The sequence below is a fragment of the Melopsittacus undulatus genome, chromosome 2, assembly GCF_012275295.1.
Source record: "Melopsittacus undulatus isolate bMelUnd1 chromosome 2, bMelUnd1.mat.Z, whole genome shotgun sequence".
Classification (NCBI taxonomy): Eukaryota; Metazoa; Chordata; class Aves; order Psittaciformes; family Psittaculidae; genus Melopsittacus; species Melopsittacus undulatus.
The window spans coordinates 1636757-1652792 of record NC_047528.1 but is presented as its reverse complement, the minus strand read 5'-3'; the positions used below and the strand labels follow the sequence as shown (position 1 = coordinate 1652792).

Genomic DNA, 16036 nt, shown 5'->3' with positions numbered 1-16036 from the left:
GGCTCTTCATCAGGGACTGCAGTGATAGGACAAGGGGTGATGGGTTCAGACTGAAACAGGGGAAGTTCAGGTTGGAGATAAGGCAGAAGCTCTTCCCTATGAGGGTGCTGAGGCACTGGAATGGGTTGCCCAGGGAGGCTGTGAATGCTCCATCCCTGGCAGTGTTCAAGGCCAGGTTGGACAGAGCCTTGGGTGCCATGGTTTAGTGTGAGGTGTCCCTGCCCATGGCAGGGGTTGGAACTGGATGATCTTAAGGTCCTTTCCAACCCAAACCATTCTATGATGCTATGATGCCTGAGATGCTGCTGATTCCATTCACCTGCTCCGTACAGAAGTCACTCTTCCAGTCTGCTTTACGTGGGGCAGCTGGTATGAGAAGGGAATGTTCCAGGAATGCTTAGCTCTGTCTGAGAGCCTCACTCAAAGAGAACCAAGAGAAGCTCTTGAGCATCTGCAATAAGGCAACAACTCCAAAGGGGCTGGAAGAAAGACGCAAAGTGAGGAGTTTATGGAAACACTTGGTATGAAGTGAAGGTGTGGAGAGACCTGAGGAGCTCCAAGAGGACAAGGGTGTGAGCTCCACTGCAGCTAAATGGAGAAACACTTAGAGATAGCAAGGTGGCCACTACAAGAACACCTGAGGACTTAATAGGAAGATAAAAGGTGCATTTTTAGAATGTTAACACATAAAGGAACACGTTTTGGTTGGATACAATTGTGCTGCAGCATGTATGAGGTCACCACCACTCAAGGTACTAAAACAAGAACTGTGCTGCCCAGAACAGGTTTAAGCCCCTCCCAAAATGCCTCCTTGGCTTGGGACAAGGGCCTGGAGGGCCAGGCCAAGGGGAATGGCTTGAACCTGCCCAAGAGAGGGGAGACTGAGCTGAGCTCTGAGGCAGAAGCTGTTCCCTGGGAGGGTGCTGAGGCGCTGGCACAGGGTGCCCAGAGAAGCTGTGGCTGCCCCATCCCTGGCAGTGCTCAAGGCCAGGTTGGACACAGGGGCTTGGAGCAGCTGCTCCAGTGGAAGGGGTCCCTGCCCTGGCAGGGGTTGGAGCTGGATGGGCTTTAAGGTCCCTTCCAATACAAACCACTCTGTGACTGTGATTTTTCAACACCTTCAAATCATCACCTCTCTCTTCAGTTCCTTCTCCATGCTGTTTATGTTAAATCATTATGGTAAATGACATAATCACTCTCTCAGTGCTTTAAGAAGCCTGGTTCCCACACACATTTCAGGAGGAGAAGATAGGCAAGAGAGAAACCAGGCCCTTGCCAGCAATTCTCCTTCCCTGATAAACCTCAAGTATTTACTTTAATCCCACATCTTCTGTATCTCTTCATCAGTTATTAACCTATGAGAAAACCCTCAGCACCCCACCTGCAATGTCCTTTTACATAAGCAGAGACTGAGTGGGAAGTTTGTTGAGGCCTCCCAGCAAATCCAAGACATTAAAGCAGATGAATCACCCTTATCCCCTCTTTCTGAAGGACATTTTCCCTCTTAGAAAGAAAATCATGCTGATTATTCCACCACATCATATCTGTCTATGTGTGAATTGCCTCCATGCATCACTTAATCAGCCTGGTAGCACATAGGGTTTCTTCATCTCTAACACCCAGGGCCCCTCCTGAAGCCCTTTTCAAAGGCTGGGCCACACTGAGGTGGGTTTTAGCACCAGATTACACACTGCTGTTCATATTCAAGCAGTTTACACTTGGATTTACATTAAAGCTCTTGGCTGAATGCAGCTGGAGCCCAGTTTCACAGGACACGACACTGGAAAGGTCTGAGGGATGTAGAAGACCCTTGAATGTGGTCCTTCTAAAGCAATATGGCTCAACTAAAGCACCTGCACCTTTGGTTTTCAGTACACCAGTTATTTAGACAGAAGACCAGGTTGGTTTCCTTAGGAAATAAAGAAAGGTTCAGTTTGAATAAAGCTTCAAATGAAGTCCTGCAAAAGAAAGGACTGGATAAGGGGGAAAGCAGTAACTGGGTAAAGAAACCATCACAGATCAGCACTGTCTTCAGGAACTGGAGCCTGTGCACACAGAACACGGACAACAGCACATACACAGATGATCTTAAGGTCCTTTCCAACCCTATTCTAGGATTCTATGAATGGCATCAGCATTACTTTTTCCATGGGTTTTCCATGCATTTCTCAGTCTTTCAGAAACGATTAAACCATTTTTAGTTTGATGTTTTATAGCAGCTTATTAAAACCCCACGTTCCTGCAGCATCTGCAGGTTTCTAAGGTCACACTACAGAAGGCTCACACCATCCAAAAGACATAAGTGTTTATGGAAGCTGAAAGGGATGAAGATCCCACCTAACTTACCACACACTTGGTTTGTCTTACACACAACATGTAGTCAGATATAGAGGAAACAGGAATCCCTTTGCAGGGATTATCTTGCTGTCTTGGAATGCCCTAAAATGAGAGCAACCCATAACCCACCCAAGCCTGGCAGGACTTTACCCAGGTTATCTCCTCACCTTTGTATTATGTCAAATGTCCTTTTTGCTTGTTTTGTTGTGAAAATATTAAATTCCCTTCTAGCATTACATCCAAATAAGAGCATTAAGGGATGACAACAAACCATGCACCTAAGTCTGGAATTATCTTATGTAAGCATCAATGAGGAACTTTACCTTGCCTATGGTAAGGAAATACCTTATAACCATTTAGTCAGCACAAATATTCATGGTTTACTAAGAGAAAAGCACAACCACATATACACACAGAGCAAAGACAGGATGATGCTTCAAGAACTATGAGCCCTGCATTGCCTCTGTGACACTCAGATCTGGTTAAGCCGTCTAAGAAGTCATGTATTAGGCTTATAAATGAATTTGTAACACAGGCTAGGATTTACTCTAGGTGGCATTGCTTAAATTAGTCAAGATATAATGGAATTACATATAAAAGCCCCTTGGAAGCTCTTTTTTGGTGCTCTCATTTTCTCCTTCGGGTGCCTGCTTTTCCTATCACCATTTTTCCCCCCAGGATGCAGAAAGATGCTGATAATACAGGGATTTGTTAAAATACACCCATAGCTTCTCAATAAAGCAATTTGAAATGCAAATTACAGGCTTTGAAGGTGCTGTGTCTGATTGCATCACCTGGAAATAGTGTGCAGAGCTCAACCTGAAATCAACTTTGCAAATGGCAATGTATGAAGTGCAACTACAGAGAGGGTGAACTGGCTTTAAAGAGCTGATTTTGTAGGTTTTACAGGTTTCCTGTAACTATCTCATTTTTAGATATGTACATTTAAGTAATTTTAGGATGATATTAAAAAAGAAAGGGTAAGCAATCATATTTGAGCTTTTTAAATACGTAATTTCCCATGAGTTCAAGTATCTTGGCTTGACTTTGTGACACCATCAATGCTGATTTGCTATTCTCTACAATTCATGGTTTGAAATCAAGATAGAATGGTTATAATTTCATTAATCATGCCATAAAGAAACGTTCTGATCAGATATGTGGATATATAAAAGGATTATGGGATATGTTACTGAAGAACTAAACCATTTCCAGCTTACTTGAGGTCAACTACAATAGGCAAATACAGGTCTTAGTCATACAAACCTGATTCCTTTATCCAAGTGAGTTCTCAGGAATTCAGTATAAAGGTGAGTGCTTAGTTTTGGGTTTGATAACAGGTACCAAATACCCACACACTACTTCAGGATCCATCTCTTGCACTGCATTCATCTATTCCAGGATATTGGAAAACTCAACAAAGCAACGCAGGAGTTTGTACTTCCATATTTTTGCTTTCCATATTTTCACACTTCCCAACTCCCATATATAACAATTAGCTTCCTTACCTTCATAATGTTTACTAGGTCTGTTTGATAATAGCGATCTTGGTGTGCATTAGCAGCTGCTAACGTGAGAAGATAATCATTCCTTGCATGGATTGCCTTGGAATTACACTCGGATCGCCGTGCTTTTAACTGCAACAAGAAATAGAAGTTATAGGATAGGTATTAATGAGAAGCTAAAGGAGCAAAAGAGTATGAACAGTAAATTAACACACATATGTATGAATTAATATAGTCAAAGCTCTAAAGGATTAATAGTTTAACAGCTTTGTTAATGGTTATGGGATTTCTAACGCATCTTGCCCTCATGTAGTTGTAATTTCACATGTGAGCTTTAAAGAACAGTTCCAACTCCCACTAGAAAGAGTGTCCTTATGGACATGGGTAATTCTGTGCTCTGACTGCTTAAAGAGTCTTCTCTCTAAAGATAAACCTTCCAAACAGTCACTCATCCAAGATGCAAGACAGCTTGGTGAAATTAGCAGCAAAACCACTGTTTCTTTACTCACCTTTACACTGGCCTTCTGCAAGCTTATTCTGGACTGAAAAAGACTAAGTTTGGACCTGAAACAGAAACGAAGAGAGGATATTACTGACTAATATCATTTCTACAAAGGTACAGGATAAACAACCACTGCACCTCACTTAAGATATTAATTAAAATGACTTCTTAAGCTTTCATTTTTATTTGTATGGATCTAAGTGGAGCTTAAGGATCAAAGGAAATATTACAAAGTACATTGAACTACAGCAACAGAGGACATTCTGCCTCTCAACTCTGCCCTGGTGAGACCCAGCTTGCAGCACTGTGTGCAGTTCTGGTGTCCCCAACACCAGAAGGACATGGAGCTGATGGAGCAAGTCCAGAGGAGGCCACGAGGATCATCAGAGATTGAAGCAGCTCCTGTATGGAGCCAGGCTGAGAACATTGGGGTTGTTGAGCCTGGAGAAGAGAAGCTGCGTGGAGACCTCAGAGCAGCTTCCAGTGTCTGAAGGGGGCTCCAAGGATGCTGGAGAGGGGCTCTTCATCAGGGACTGCAGTGATAGGACAAGGGGTGATGGGTTCAGACTGAAACAGGGCCTGCCCCATCCCTGGCAGTGCTCAAGGCCAGGTTGGACACAGGGGCTTGGAGCAGCTGCTCCAGTGGAAGGGGTCCCGGCTCATGGCAGGGGTTGGAGCTGGAGAAGCTTTAAGGTCCCTTCCAACCCAAACCACTCTGGGATTCTATGATTCTACGTTCCAGTATTTAAAGGGTGGATACAGAGAAGATGAAGACTCCCTTTTTATAAGGAGTCCCATAGTAAAGATGAGGAGTGATGGGCACAAGTTACTTCTGGGGCCACAACAGTAAAACTTCTTTCCAGTGAGAACAAGCAGCCATTAGAATAATCTCCCTAGGGAAATGGTGACCCCCACTGTTGGACACTGTTAAGATGGGGCTGCACAGGGTGCTCGGCATCCAGTCTAGGTGATGCTTTGCCTAGAAAGGCTGGACCAGATGATACTCGAGGTCCTTCCAACCTGCGTTTCCATGACTCTATGAAATGGTTCTGGAAGTATATATATAAGCAGAAAGCAAACAACCTGGCCCAAGCTCATTGAAAGCAATTACCTACTAAAACTAACACAAGTTCCAATCTGCTTGATATGCATGCAATTATTTATATACATGCTATTAGAACAACATACTTGGCCTCAATATCTGCTTTCTCCCGCACCGCTTGAGCCATCTGCTCCGTCTCAAAGTATTTCTTCTTGCCTTTAGCTAAATCTTTTACTGTCTCCTGTAACTCAGCCTGGATCCTTGTCAACTGGTCCACACACTGGAATAAAGCAGGCAGGAAACAAAGCATTAATGGGGTTTTGCATCCAAATCATGCTATCATCATGGTTTTACTGCTCTCAATCGCATTCTATATGGCACAACACCGTCTCTGAGTCACTGCTGGTCAATTATTCATGTTGTTTTTAAAGCTGGTCAGCACATAAACCTGTGTTTCTCTCTTTCTTTGTGCTGCTCTTGAACGACAGAAAGTCAATGATAACTCACACATGAAATATTAAACCTGTGAAAGCTCTGGATGAGGCAATGAGTTGAAATAAGTGGAATGTAATAGGGGATAATCCGATGGCAGGCTACGGAGGTGATAAAGGAAATGGTAATCCTTCCTTCTCTGCAATCTAAAGTGTAAGACAAAGGCTGCCACATAAAACACATCAGAACAACAAGAATAATCTGAAAAAGAAGCTATTTTAAGAGCTTATTTTTCTCTATTTGGAGGGGTTTCCAACAAATAGGGATGTATCAGAAATCAGTGTCACTCACTTCAAGGCTTAGAATGCAGAATGGGTGAGTGAAGGAGGGAATGTATCTCCAGCCTTTTCCATCCAAGCCAAGCAATGTCACAAGACACATTTTAATGTCAAAATAGAATAATCAAAGGAATAGCAGGAAGAATACCATACTGGTTCTGACTGGGAGAATGTAAACTTTGGGTGCAGTAGCTGGTACAGGGAATAACCCAGGAATGTTTTAGTGATTGCTGAGCTGATCCCTATGAGCTTCAAAGTATGTACCTGGGAAGGGATCTGTGGTCAGCAGGAAGGACCTTGTTCACAAACCAAATGTGAATTATCAATGCCTTGAACTATACTATGTTTAAAAGAGGTTTGTAGTGATTTTCTTGTACACAAATGAGCTTAAGTACACGTAAGAGTGATAGTTCAATGCATTTCTATGTAATTATAGATATTACAGACTGGATGTGGTCAATGAAGGCTCCAGGCAAAACTCAAGAGGCAGAGCCTCAAGCAAGCTTAAGGAAAGTAATGTATTCCAAGTTGCCTTTTTGTCCTTCAAAGACCAGACCCAAGCTCTCACCTCTTTTCACACCATTATCACATACCCAGCTGTGTGGATCTGGAGGTTCTGGGGGACACCACATCCATAGGAGTCAACAGTGAGTAGCTAGGGCAGAGAAACCCACCAGGTGTTGGGAAACATCAACCAGGGCATCACCAGCAGAGATAAAGATGTCACTGTCCTACTCTGCTCAGTGCTGGTCAGGCTACCCTTGGAATATGGGTTCAGTTTTGGTCCTGCTGTATAAAAGAGATGTGGATGGGCTAAAGATGGACCAGAGAAGGGCCACAAGGATGGTCCAAGGAATGGGCAGCAATGAGGAAAGGCTGAGAGAGCTGGGATTGTTCAGTGGAAAAGAGAAGGCTCCAGGAGCCCTGATCCATGTGCCAGGAGGTAAAGGAGGCTGCAGAGGAGATGGAGACTCCCTTAGGACAAGGAGTCCCATGGGAAAGACAAGGGATGATGGGCACGAGTTAGTGCTGGGGAGATTCCCACTGAACACAAGAGGAAAACTGTTCCCAATGAGAACAATAATCCACTGGAATAATCTCCCCAGGGCAGTGGTGACTCCCCATCACTGGACACTGTTAAGATTGGGCTGCACAGGGTGCTGGGCATCCAGTCTGGGTCATGCTGTGCCTGGAAAGGTTGGACTGGATGATCCCTGATGTTCCTTCAAGCTGGGATTCTGTGACTGTATTATTCTTCCAGTCCAGGTGCCTCACATTGTTCTCGTATTGAACACCCCCTCTGAACACCTCAGGTTTTTCAGTACAGTCATTAGTAATACATGCAGCCTCTTTTACAAGCATTTTGAGAAGAATAAGGTGATGTAATCCAACATCATCACTTTGATTTCACAGCATTCAACAATTGTGAATAACATCCATCCCATACAAAAAGCAGCTTTTTGTCTGAGGCAATAGAAATCACTCCTCTTCTCACCACACCATCCTGCTCTCACTCCAAATGTCACATTCCTTTCTGGCTACAACGTCCATAAAAACTCATGTAGGTTCACACTAAACCCAGTGTTTGATGTGTGCAGACCAATAAAGCAACAGGCTCCATGAGGTAACTCCATGTGGGTGGTTTGGGGAAGGGTAGGGGGTTTCTGAAGCCCTCCATGTGGAGGATAGAGAAATGAAAGGTAGAAAGAGCTGTGTATGTTGGAGAGCTGACAAGAGACCTAAAATCACTGCAAAAGGAGGGGTGAGGGGGGGGGTGGTGCATCCATTGGTATTTTGATCCCTGAAGTCTCCTGCTGGCATCAAGAAATTAAAGTATCAAATAACCCCAGTTGTTAACATGATGGTTTTAAAAGCATAAAAGCATCGTGGCTGTTGCATCTCCCAAGATGGTGTTAGGAGACCGGATGGTGTTCAGTGGGTTGGGGTTGTGCACACACTGTAAAAAGCTGTTTCAGAGGTGACAGAGATGGTTTCTTGTTGCATCCCTCCACACAGAGTGGTTTTATTCTATTTGCCTTCAGTCTTCTGATAGAGATCCATGCAAATGTCTTCAGTGGTGGCCACAACATCTTTATAGGGATACCTGATGAAGAGAACACCTTCCAAGGCCAACATCTGAAATCACACATCACTTATGGGATCACACAATCACTTATGTGATTTCACTCATCACTTATGGGATGAGCTGACAAGGTCTCTAGGGCAAGATAATGGCAGGGGGTGGGCTGCTGCCCTCCAGACAGCCTTTTGTCTGGATGCTGGGAGGGCAGGGGATCAGTTTTCTTACAAGGTCGGATGTGGTCCACAGGAGACACATTTATACCCTGCTCCAGAGTCACCCTGTGATTTATCCATGTTTATTCAGCCAGTTATGATGAGGTTTCTGAACTGGTTCCAGTTTAGCATTAAAAGAGGTGATGAAATGAAGTTTCTGTATCCCACCAAGGGGAGGATGGAAAGGTTTACAGCAGCATCTGGAGAATGAAGATGGGATCTCATCGAGAGCAACTCAATACCTGCTGCAACCTTGGAAGGAGACTCTGCTTTTAATAGGAACTTGATTTCAGATGGGCATTCCAGTGTAATGTGACAGGTATTTTACTGACTCAGCAATTCAGTGCTGATAAGCTTTTGTCTGGATGGAGGTCAGCATAATGCATAATTTATTCCTTTGGGAATCCAAAGGAAAGGGTGAGGAAAGGTGAAATTTAGACAGCAATGTATGAAAAATACATTTTTTGTGGAGGAAAATGAATACCATCAAACGGATGATTATTCCATGTTGGAGGAAAACTGTATCACTGTCAGAATCCTTGGGACCACAAGTACTGTCCTGATAACTGTAATAACTTGTTCTGCTAATTTAGAAGTGTAGGAAAAGTGGGAATTTCTATCATTTATATACATATAAAGAAGTGGTCCCCAAGAAGAGGATCATCCAGTCCAACCATTCCCATCACTGCCCATTCCACCCCTGCCCCATGGCACTGAGGCCTCGTCTCCACGGGCTGTGAACCCTTGCAGGGCCGGTGCCTGCAGCCCTGCCCTGGGCAGCCTGTTCCAATGCCTGAGCACCCTGTGGGGCAGGAATTGTTCCTCAGCTCCATCTAAACCTGCCCTGGTGCAGCTTGAGGCTGGTTCCTCTTGTCCCATCCCTTGTTCCTTGGGAGCAGAGCCCAGCCCCTCCTGGCTCCATCCTCCTGCAGGCACTTGGAGGGAGCCATCAGGTCCCCCCTGAGCCTTCTCTTCTCCATCTGAACCCCCCAGCTCCCTCAGCCCTTCCCCATCACCCTTGGGCTCTGTATGACATCCTCTGCTTCTCATGTGCACTTTGGAAAGCTTTGGCCTGTTTCTTTATGCACTGGACATGTCATGCAATTCCATGTGTGTATTTAGCTAAGGAATTTCTTTGGAAAGCAGCTTATAAGTTCACTTCTTCCCTAAGAACCTTTAGTCACCATCCCCTAAAAAGCACGGGATAAACCTCTGCTGCTCTGCACTTCAGTTCTATTGCAATTCTCTTTATGAACAAAGGAATTCATGGAAAAGGGAGGTTCCCTATTGCAGAATAGATCTGGTGCACAAGTGGGAACAAGTTGTCTGATCAAGTAGTGCATGATAGAAGCTCATATAGCAAAGACTTGGTACTCAACTGAGATCTGAAAGAGGGGCTCTGTCCATGTTAGAAGATCCAGAACACCTCCAGTTCTATGACTCCATGATTGCATCAGTCATTCCTTCAGGTTTAAGCTACACTTTTCCTTAAAATCAGAACCCATTCTAACAAAACCCCCTTGGAATTGTCACTACAAACCCCACTGCCAACGCAGGATGTTAGATTTGCCCCAGTGTGTATCTCATTTGAGAAGCCTCATTTCCAAGCAGTTTTACTCTCTGAACTGTGATCCCTCTTTGACAAACTGGCTATTTCCTTCTGTACCAACACACACAGGAAGAGACGGAAAGTACTGATTACAGATGTGCCATAGGAAAACATTTCCAGTCACCAAGCAGAAATGGCAGGAGCTATTAAAGCACAAATACCTTCTTTAACTGCTGCTCCTTAAAGCACCGCACGGTCCGGGCTGGCTCTGCAATCAGGTTCTTATAGTTCTCGCAGATATTGAGGCGGGATTGAGCCACTTGCATTGTGCCTTCTAAAAGGGACTTCCATACGGAGTACATGCTCCTGAAACATGGAAACACAGAGAGGTTGTGGGAGGAAGGGAAGGGAAGGAGAAGAAAGAAGAGGAAGGAGAAAAGGGCTGGGGAAGGTTACACTGAGCATAGGGTGAGGGTGCTGAGGCGCTGGCACAGGGTGCCCAGAGAAGCTGTGGCTGCCCCATCCCTGGCAGTGCTCAAGGCCAGGTTGGACACAGGGGCTTGGAGCAGCTGCTCCAGTGGAAGGGGTTGGAACTGGATGGGATTTAAGGTCCATTCCAACCCAAACCATTCCATGATTCCATGATTTCTGGTCGAAGCTGTTGCTGCAATGGATCAAACCCTACACACGCCAGCAGGCAAAGCCAGATTGCATGTAACAATCTTCTATAAGACCATGGATTTTGTGATTTGGGCATCTTGCCCTTAACATTCACAGACTGCTCATCCATTTTATCTCGGCTACCTGTATCTCCTTCATCCTGTGCAACAGCCCAAAGACAACACCCATAGGTGTGTATTGAGCTTTGCATGGCCCCAGGATCTCACCACTAAAGCTCAGAAGTGCCCAAGAAGCTGGAGCAGGGTGAGAGGGGGAAGAAGGTAATGAGACCTCCCCATGGCTCACAGAAAGGTTGGTGGAGCTCACAGAGCCCAAGCACCTGGTGAGGAGGAGCATGGGGGTGGCAGGTACTCATTATGGGTGTATCTAATGGCATGAAAGGCTTGTGAGTGGGGAGCAAACTGCAGGTAGGAGGGTCTCTGTGGTAAGAGAGCACTTTCTATACGCTCCAGACTGATAATACAGTTTGCTTCTTACACACACAAGGGATGTGAAGGTGCAAAGCACAAATTCCATCCACAATTTCTTCCTGTTTGAATTAAAACTTGTCAGAATGATACAAAGAACAGATTAAAATCAAGTATCTTAAGACTTAAGAGGTCCAATTCAAAGGGGGGAGGCTTTCAGCAACTGAGTCACTTCTGCTTTCATGTTCTGATCCACCTTTCATGTTAATGGAACTAAGTTTTGGCAACAACTGCTTCTTGCTCTGCCTCCTCCCTGCTGTCAGATGAGATCTGCATGAAGAATGGCCTCCTAAAGAGAAATGTCTTGCTGCCTTTTCCTATGAAGAGATCCCCACACTTATCACTCTAACCTTAAAGCTATTTGCTAGAACATAGAGAATCACAGAATCAAACCGGTTGGAAAAGACCTTTAAGATCATCGACTCCAACCATTCCCCAGCACTGCCAAAGCCATCACTAACCCATCACTATATTCAGTGTTAAGCATGAATACCCAACAGGATGCACTCATACAGTTCCCTGTGGTGTTTTGTTATTCCAGTCTTCCTGCATTATTTCTAGACTGGTTTGGGTTGGAAGGGACATTGAAGCTCATCCAGTTCCAATCCCTTGCCACAGGCAGGGACACCTTCCACTAGAGCAGCTTGCTCTAAATAAGCATCCCTTTAAGCCTAATCTCAGTACTTGAGGGGAAAACAGCTTCATTTTAAACTGGCAATGCTCTACCACAAAGAAATGACTTTAACTACAGCAGTGTTAAATGGGTAAGTAAAATAATTACACAGAGGGAAATTATAAAGAGAGTAACTTCAAGATGTCCAACTGTGAAATTACCTATAATCACTTCTCTCATCAGCTTTTATTCCAAGCCAGTCCTTCTTCAAGTATTGGCTGGCCAGCTTCTGAATGCTCTGTTAAAAGAAGGACAAACAGGTTAAAAGAGGTACATTTTTGCTCTTGAATCAGACATTTTGCTCTTTTATCTTTTTATGTTTGATAACAAGACATATAAAGAAATGACCAATCTGTATTAGCAGCAAACTGTACTGTGCAAGATTGCTATTTCCCCCCCTCCTTTTTATGGTTTTATTTGACTTTAGTTATTCTTGAGAACAATTAAGGAGATTCATGTTCAAGCTGAAACCAGAAGGACTCTGAGATGCACACAGAGCAAATGCAGACCTCAGCTTTCTGGGCTGTGAGAGTCACCCAAAGGAGTGTGACCAGCAGGTGAAGGAGATGATCCTGCCCCTCTGCTCTGCTCTTGTGAGACCTCACTTGAAGCACTGTGTGCAGTTCTGGGGTCCTCAGCATAAAAAGGACATGGAACTGTTGGAACAAGTCCAGAGGAGGCCACGAGGATGCTCAGGGGCTGGAGCAGCTCCTGTATGGAGCCAGGCTGAGAACATTGGGGCTGTTGAGCCTGGAGAAGAGAAGCTGCGTGGAGACCTCAGAGCAGCTTCCAGTGTCTGAAGGGGGCTCCAAGGATGCTGGAGAGGGGCTCTTCATCAGGGACTGCAGTGATAGGACAAGGGGTGATGGGTTCAGACTGAAACAGGGGAAGTTCAGGTTGGATCTAAGGAAGAAGCTCTTTACTGTGAGGGTGCTGAGGCACTGGAATGGGTTGCTCAGGGAGGTTGCGAATGCTCCATCCCTGGCAGTGTTCAAGGCCAGGTTGGACAGAGCCTTGGGTGCCATGGTTTAGTGTGAGGTGTCCCTGCTCATGGCAGGGGTTGGAACTGGATGATCTTAAGGTCCCAACCCAAACTATTCCATGATTCTCTAAGTAAGGCCAAGGGTTGTGACAAGCTATGCAATGTCATCTATATTCCCACAATGGAATGCCCGACTTTGATCATTCAAGGCTGCACGGTTATCAGTGAACTACACAAGTTCTCTTGCTCATGGGATTAGGCAGTTACTCAGTTACAGCAGCCATGAGATTGAAAAATACAGCCCATTTTTAATTATTAACATTAATTCTGCTCTTTAGTCCCCGTGTTTCTCTTTGCACAGTGTCAGGAAATCTATGACAACAGTTTCCTATTGAAGCTTAGAGAGCAGCAGCATTTAGTTCATAAACCCTGCAAGGGTGACAGAGCTGCTGTCACAGTCATTCCTCCTTTGCCTGGTCACCATTGAATCCCAGACTGGTTTGGGTTGAAGCATGGTCCTGCATCAGCCCAGCCCAGCAGCTTTGCTATCTTAAACTTGATGCTGAATGTAACCTTTCCCTGTGAGCTCGTCCTTGTTCTGTTCTCAATAACACTTCTTGTTTTGCTCTAGGGAAACAAAGCCCACCACTGTTGGGCTGGGGCAGGGAAGCCAACTGATTGTTTAACCTTTGGCACTTCACCCACAGCAATGGGGCACGATCCCTTCTGTGCACATCAATCACGTTGTACAGGCTTGAGATGATGATGTTTCAATGCAATATGCTTCTAGAGAGCCAAGAACAGTGTTCCATGCAAACACTCTCCTGATTTCCATATTGTTTGAGGACACACTTCCTTTATACATAGTGAAAACTAACTTAGCTGCAATAGAACAGGACACAGCTTCACTGAGTACCTACTGATAGCTTTGCTATCAATAACTACAACAGAAATCCCCAGCCCAAGTTGAGTACATCCATAGAACCTCTCCTTCCTCTCAGTTTCACTGATAGTTGGAGTGTCATGACCCAAAATGCCATTTCAGGAGAAGCAATACTGGGAGATGTGTGCATCTGCATCCTCAGCCACCATGAGCCCTGTCCCCCCTACTGTGCTGGGCACCTCCATGTACCAAGCAAAGGAAAGGCCATGCCTTAGGAAGCCAGGCTGAGAACATTGGGTCTGTTGAGGCTGGAGAAGAGAAGCTGCATGGAGACCTCAGAGCAGCTTCCAGTGTCTGAAGGGGGCTCCAAGGATGCTGGAGAGGGGCTCTTCATCAGGGACTGCAGTGATAGGACAAGGGGTGATGGGTTCAAACTGAAACAGGGAAGTTCAGGTTGGAGATAAGGCAGAAGCTGTTCCCTGGAGGGTGCTGAGGCGCTGGAATGGGTTGCCCAGAGAAGCTGTGAATGCTCCATCCCTGGCAGTGTTCAAGGCCAGGTTGGACAGAGCCTTGGGTGCCATGGTTTAGTGTGAGGTGTCCCTGCCCATGGCAGGGGTTGGAACTGGATGATCTTAAGGTCCTTTCCAACCCAAACCATTCTATGAATCAAACCTGTGATAGGTGAGCAAACACTAAACCAACTTTTACTCTAAACATGCAAAGCCCCAGTTCACCAGAACTACCAGACCAGTCTGCTCTATGATGCCTGTCAAACAAGAGGTTTGGATTTAACTTTCCCCTTCACTGTGAGGTGTAGATCACTGAATTGAAGAGGAAGTTCAATGAATACTTTCTGAATGGTAATACTGATCTATTGATTTACAAGTACACTGCTTTTAATCAATTGTTAATGGAAGAATAGGTCAGAAATGCCTGGAGACCCCTTCAAGCACTGTGCAACCTCTGCTCACCACTTGTCAAAGAGATGTACTGCGTGACTCCATTCGTTATTAACACACTATGCAAGACTTGGAAAGAGCAAATACATACTAAAGAGCTTGGCTGTCACATAAACCCAATTTTAACTCATGAAGAAGACACTTCTCATTCCCCCATGTCTGGGTTTTCCCTTCCTCCACCCCAAACCCCACATGTTGTGTTGCTGTGCTATAAAAGAAATGAGTATTTCACATTGATGGGGGTATAACTGTTAGCAAATCTGCCTGGCAGATGGGTGGTTGGGACATAAAACTGGGGCAATCCATCACCCGAGGAATCAACACCCACAGATGAAGTTCTGCTCAATGGAAGGACCATAAAAGATCAGTAAAGTTTCATGGGTCCTCAAATCCCTATTTCCAGGCTGCAGCTTTCATTTGAAGTTCCCTATTACCAAACTTTACCTCCTATTTATTGAATAGGATTTTCCAACGTGTCAGTTGTAACAGATACTGAGGGAGGAAAAATACAGCTATATACACCCTATACTAACAAATAGGAACTAACAATGGAACAGGAAAGAGAAAGATGTCCCAAACTGAAAGATCACTGATAGAAAAGCATGTAGCTTTTAATAAAGATGTATTAATGATGGTTTTCAAAGCAGTCCTATGAACCTCAGACTGGTTTGGGTTGAAGGGACCTTAAAGCTCATCTAGTTCAAATCCATCTGCTATAGTCTTTACTAAATGATCTTAAGGTCCTTTCCAACCCTATCTTTAATAACTGAATGGTACTGACAACAGCCAGGTCCCCATAAACCTATTGGCAACTGCAGAAAGCATGGTAGGCATAGCTGATGTCACACTGAGGTCTGGAAAGCAACTATAAACTGGACAAATTTCATGTTCTTTCACATTTAGGTGGTTTCAGTATCTTGCATCATTTGGATCACTTCTTTTTATCAGAGTTAAAAGCACCCCCCTTATATCTTTCATTTCTACAAATAATCCTATACTCCTGCTATTGTTGGTGCACTAAAACCCCTTAGAATTGAAAAGGACAGAGAAATCAAAGAATCCCAGCCTGGTTTGGGTTGGAAGGGACCTTAAAGCTCCTCCATTCCCAACCCCTGCCACAGGCAGGGACCCCTTCCACTGGAGCAGCTGCTCCAAGCCCCTGTGTCCAACCTGGCCTTGAGCACTGCCAGGGATGGGGCAGCCACAGCTTCTCTGGGCACCCTGTGCCAGCGCCTCAGCACCCTCCCAGGGAACAGCTTCTGCCTCAGAGCTCAGCTCAGTCTCCCCTCTCTTGGGCAGGTTCAAGCCATTCCCCTTGGCCTGGCCCTCCAGGCCCTTGTCCCAAGCCCCTCTCCAGGTTTCTTAAACTTCATGCTGGATGTAACTCTTTT

The 16036-nt window shown here is 45.0% G+C and overlaps 1 protein-coding gene across 1 annotated transcript in view; it reads right to left on the bottom strand.

Annotated features, from left to right (window-relative positions):
• Positions 1 to 16036, bottom strand: part of FCHSD2 (FCH and double SH3 domains 2) — a 139154-nt gene that overhangs the window by 58832 nt on the left and 64286 nt on the right. The window contains exons 4-8 of the mRNA XM_034060104.1: positions 11983 to 12059; positions 10222 to 10366; positions 5533 to 5666; positions 4352 to 4406; positions 3846 to 3974 (exon numbers count right to left, since the gene is read on the bottom strand). Coding sequence (XP_033915995.1) covers positions 3846 to 3974; positions 4352 to 4406; positions 5533 to 5666; positions 10222 to 10366; positions 11983 to 12059 — 540 coding nt within the window. The remainder of the gene's footprint in view (positions 1 to 3845; positions 3975 to 4351; positions 4407 to 5532; positions 5667 to 10221; positions 10367 to 11982; positions 12060 to 16036) is intronic.